We start from the raw sequence: 5,373 nt of genomic DNA on the forward strand, positions 1-5,373 counted from the left end.
CTAGATGTAGGAAGCGGGCATGGAGCCCAGCGCTGCACGCGGGGGTCTGCACAGGGTGGGGCCCAGAATCCGAAGGCGGCTCTCCCTGCGGGCCGCCGGCTGCCCTTGGGCCAGTTGGAAGGCAGCACTTTGGGGGTGCTTCTCTGGTCCCTCCCACTCCCTCCCCTCCTGGGGAGCCTGACCATCCTGCAGGGGAGCCGGTGGTCCCCCGCCTGCTCTGTCTGCTTGTCCGCCAAGTGGGTGGGAGGTCGGCTGCCCGGCGGTCGTTGCCCTGGTGACCGCCAGGGGTCGCCTTGGACACGCAAACTGCGGCACCCAGCGCAGCCCCTGGGGCGGAAGGCGCAAGGTCACCAAAGCCCAGAGGAGGGGACACCCACTGCTGCCCTCTGCTCTCGGCACCTGGACTTACCAGCCTGGGGGCGGGGGCGGCCTGGGTCAGGGAGGCTTTCTGGAGTTCAGGGATCGGGCCCCGCCCCCGGGTCCTGCCACCGCTCAGCCCCGCAACTACCGACTTTCTCCCTCCCTCCTTCCCCACCACCAGCTGCCACAGAGCTAAGGTGAAGCGCCCTGCCCACCTGAGCCTTTTTCTAAGCACCTGCCTGTGCCAGGCAACACCCCAGAGGTACAGATCCGGCGTGGAGGCAGGCAGGGTACAGAGGCGCAAGCTTCCCGAAGCCGAGACATTTTGTGGTTTTGTTCGCTCGCAGCTCCTGGCACACAGGAGGCCCTCCGTCTGGAAGGAATGGTGCTCACAGCCAGGTTTTTAAAGCCTGGATTAAAGCGGTGTTTGCACAATTCATCAGTGACCACCGTGATGGAGGCCTGCAGACCCAGGTTGTCCCGTTTAACCAGCTGGCGCTCAATTTCCCAAACTTCCTCAGAGCCCTCATTCTACAGGTGGGAACACCGAGGCCCAGAGGACAGTCCGGCAGCTGTGTCCTTTCTCGCCTTTCAGAAGGGGGTCCCATCTGTACGTCTTCCCCCACGCTGCCTGGCTCCTCATGTCCATAGTTCAGGTCTCAGTCAAAGGACACTTCCTCTGGGAAGCCTTCCCTGACCAGCCTCCCTTTCCTGCCTCCCCTTCTACCCACCCAGTGCTGAGTCTCTCTCCCCTTCGGGACTGTGAAAGCCTGAGGACAGGTGCGGAGACTATTTATTGTCTTCACTAGCTGAGCATAGAGGAGACCCCCAAAAGTTAGTAACCTTTGAAGCCCTAGCAAAGGTCAGGGCTGTGCACCACCCAGTTAATCTAGATACCACCCAGTTAATTTAGGTAATGGTAGCTGAAGCATCATCCCCACCTTAGTTCACTTAATTCCTTAGGTACTCATGTAAATCCTTGTTGATTATTCTGCCTATTTCTGGAAATTGTCTGCTGATGAGCTAATCTGTGTGTCATTGAAATCTCCTTACCTAAGGGCTACCCCAGATCAATAAAAGATTGGAGCGGCCTGAGCATCAGTGGAAGTCCTTCTGGACTTGCCCGCCTGGTCCCCCAACATTTCCCAATTGTCTCTTGTCTCTTTTCTCTCTCATTTGTGTGCGGCTCCTCTTTTCAGATCAAGAACCCTAATCCACGCAGGACGTGGGAGGAAACACACACGACAGACTGGCAGCGTGGGGACTCTGTCCCTCCTCATCTACCTTTAGTGCCTGGCTCTGTGCCTGCCGCAGGCTCAAAAGCAAATGAATGTTTGTGGAATGAATAGGTGAGAGCTCAACCTGCAGAGTGAAAAGGTGAGTGGTACTCACCTCCTCCTCACTGGCTCTCACCCTGGAGGGCCCTGGTCAGGGGCAGAGGGTGCTGCGGAGTCCTGGTGGGTCCTCCTCGGCCCCGCCCTGCCTGTGCCCCTCCCATGGTGCTTGCCACACTCCATGGTAGTTTGTGTTTGTAATACATGACATGGGTTTTCCCAGAGTGAGCGTTTACTGTTGCTGAGCTCAGTTTCCTCATCTGGAAAAGCGAGTTAAGAAGCCTGGTAGTGAGTCGCTGTGAGGATTAAGTGAAACCCCTCAGGAAAACCCCAGCTCAGGGCCTGGGGCAGAGGTACCACCACATACCAACCACATGCCCTGGAGCAGGCCCAGCCTTGCCCTAAGCCTCCATTTCCCCATCTGAAAAGGAGGCTCTGAAAGCCCCTTAATCGAGGGGTGATTTAAAGCGTATGGAGCACGGCTGGTGGCAGGCAGGTACTTGCTGGACAGCCGCCGCTGACACTCATGGAGGGCTGCTCTATGTCAGGCACTGCCCAAGTGGTGATGCACTGGCCTAATGCCATTCCCTCAATGCTGAGGGTCCTTTCCATGATCCTCTGGATGTGCCAGTGAGGCCGTGTAGCTCTGGAGTGGCAGAGCTGTGTCTAGGAGTTGGCACCCAGAGTTGCCATGGCAACCCCCCATCCCCAGCCATGTGTCCAGAGCTTCCTGAGGGAGGACACTAGGCCTCTCTCTGGACCCCCTGGGATGCCTGGTGGATAGTAGGTGTACACTGAGGTTTGCTAAATGGAACAGAGGCAATGGCACCCCATGCATCACCCCAAGACCCCTGAGCCCTGAATCCCTCTGGGGCAAGCACCCTGGGTGGGTTGTGGTGGCTTTGCTCCCTTTTCCAGCTTGGTCTCTCCTGCAGCCTACGAATGGCCCCAGTCCCCGCTGTGCTCAGCCCCTCCTCTCCAGCAGGACCTTAGCAACCCAGCCCTCATTGGCTACACGTATCCTTGGAGACAAGACACCAAGAGTGCAAACACAGGCCAGAGAACTGTGGGCAGAGTGTTTCCAACCTCCCTGCCATGAGGGATCTGTTCACCTTCCAGAACCAAGCCTGCTGGGAGGAGCGCCTCAGGAAGGAGGCTGCCGCCCGAGCCGCCTGGAAGGTCAACCATGGCCACAAGTACCCCAGGGAGAGGTCCCTGCCCAGGAAGCGGCTCCAGCAGGCCCTCCTCCACTCAGCCCCGGGAGTGGGGTCCTTGCCTGCCACCAGCTCCCCTGACAGCAGGACCGGATTGCCAGAGACCCAGGGGGTCAGGGCCCAGCCGTCCGGGACAGTGGGAGTCCAGGAGGCCCAAAGAGCAACTCGGGAGCCCGCAGGCCAGACCAAACGAGGGAGCTTGGAAATGAGGCGGGTGCCCTCGAGCACCCGGCAGCTGCTCTTCCAAGGCCTCTCCCACGACGGCCAGGGCCGGGCCTTGTACCTCCGGGAGCGGAACCGAAAGAAGCCAGCGGAGAAGTTTCGGTATCCCGTCTTATCCTCCTGGGAGTACGGCTGGCACGTGGGTAAGGGCCACCGCCTCTTGCCATTCCAGGCCTTTGCAGGCAGCCTGGCCCCCTCCCCAGCCTCGTGCTTCATCGCCCCTCCCTCACCAGCACGCCCTCCTGGCTCACTCCCTCTGAGCAGGCAGGCACCTCCACTCTTCCAGGCCTTGGCACATCTGGTGTGTCTGCCTGGAATGTTCCTCCTGCCCCTCTCTCTGCTGGCTAACTTTCATATGTCACCACCTCTGGGAAGCCTTCTGAGAGTCCTCCAGGCAGCTTTTTGAGTCTGCAAACGCCCTGGGCCCACTGTGTCACCATTCCTTGAATATGCATCTGGTCTGGTGAGCCCTCAGGGTTCCAGGACTTCATAGGGAACTTTATTAATGTCCTCCCAGCTCCCAGCTTGGGGCTGGTACTCAGTGACATTGGAATGAATGTCAAATGAATGAATATAGCCTAGGGAAGGAGGGCTCCGTTTGGAATCAGGGAGTGTGAGCTCAAGTCCTGGCTATACCACTTCCATTAGGGGGGAGGGGGCGCGGTAGCTCAGCCTTGGGCAGGATCCTGGAGGTGCTCACATGGAGCCCTGGGCCAGGTGGGGTGCCACTAGACTGGGGGAGCAATGTGCTGAGGGGTGAGTGTGGGGTAGGGATGGGGATAAAATAGGAAACAATTGGAATGGCCTGCGTGCCATCCATCAGGCCACTTCCTGGCACTTGAGCCAAAGCAGGGCCTCCAGGTTGCCATGCTGTGCCAGGCGTGCCCGTTAGTTATTGGTCCTCGGGAGGAGTGGGTCCTCTGGGAGAGGCGGCGGCGACTGCTAACTGCACAGGGGACTCACTACTCCAACCACCAGAGCAGTGGCAGCAGGGGGTGCCTGCCGGCCTGAGGCCCTTCCCTTCGGGTTGGGCGAGGGCTGGCCGGAGGCGTGGTGCCCCCTGCTCAGCGGGGCCTTTTCTATGTTCCAGGGGATGCGGTGAAGAACACCAGGCTTTCAATATATGCTAAGTGCCAGCCCATCACAGAAACCTTTCACAGCAAATGTGGCGTCTTCCATTTTCCTCGGCGAACAGACCAGCTAATGTGAACTCCGCGGGATTCAGAAGTGGCTTCTTCCTTTGCCCTCGTCCACCTGGACCCAGCGGAGGGGAGATGCTGCGCCACCTGCCCTCCCTGTGTTGGCAGCCCGTCCCTGCTGGGCACCCCGGGACTCAGGGTGGCCCACCTGCTGCCTCCGTCTGCCCTCGGTGACCGCAGCTCCTCACAGAGCTCCCACCACCATCCCCAGCCTGTGCTACCACCAGGGTCAAACCCGAAACCCAAGTAAGTGCCCTGACCAAAACAAACCCCTTGTGTACAGGCCGATGCTCCAACCAACTGAGCCACACCAGCCAGGGCGATGGTTTCAGCTTTGTGAACCATCAGGTCTGCCACAAAACCACTCAGCTCTGCTGTTGTAGTGTAAAAGCAGTGTGGACAGAACATAAACAAGTGAGCATGGATGTGTTCTAATAAAACTTTATTTAAAAAAAACTGGTGGTGGGCTAGATTTGACCATAGTAGTAGTTGGCTGAACCCTAGGTTAAATGAAATATATTATTAAAATTAATTTTACTTTTTTTTGTTTCTTTATTTTAATGTGACTACTAGAAAATTACAAATTGGCTCACATGGCATCCCTATTTGATCTAAGCACTTTGCAAACTGAGGGATATTTTGTTCCCCAGGGAGAAGCCTGTGTGTGTGTGTGTGTGTGTGTGTGTGTGTGTGACTGTGTGTGTGAGTGTGTGTGTAGGGGTGATGTGTGAACTCCGATGATAACCTAACCAGAGCCTGTGGAGGTGGCTCCATTGCTTGGTTATCCACTGCTGAGAGGGAAGCCCAAGGGCAGACTGGCTGGCAGCTGCTTTCAGCGGGTGTTGGAACCTGCACCCTCTCTAGGTTCCTCCTTTCACTAAAGGGAAGTTACCCAAAATACCACCAGGTGGTGCTGTCCGTCTGCCGGGTATGGTGGTTGGACCGGGGAACCGCATTCTCCACTGGGCTCTGCCTGCTCTGCTGTGTAGCCTTGGCCTTCCCGTCCTGAGCTGTCACATGGGGTGATACCAGACTAGTGAAAAT

General features: G+C 57.6%; 1 protein-coding gene across 1 annotated transcript; it reads left to right on the plus strand.

Annotated features, from left to right (window-relative positions):
- The first annotated feature begins 1,506 nt into the window (after positions 1-1,506).
- Positions 1,507-4,861, plus strand: LOC102256206. The gene is made up of 3 exons (XM_005868401.2): positions 1,507-1,737; positions 2,630-3,273; positions 4,221-4,861. Exons 2-3 carry the CDS (start codon positions 2,790-2,792, stop codon positions 4,337-4,339), a joined length of 603 nt encoding a protein of 200 aa, XP_005868463.1. The 5' UTR covers positions 1,507-1,737; positions 2,630-2,789; the 3' UTR covers positions 4,340-4,861.
- Positions 4,862-5,373: the final 512 nt, after the last annotated feature.

The sequence above is a fragment of the Myotis brandtii genome, unplaced genomic scaffold (assembly GCF_000412655.1).
Source record: "Myotis brandtii unplaced genomic scaffold, ASM41265v1 scaffold268, whole genome shotgun sequence".
Taxonomy (NCBI): Eukaryota; Metazoa; Chordata; class Mammalia; order Chiroptera; family Vespertilionidae; genus Myotis; species Myotis brandtii.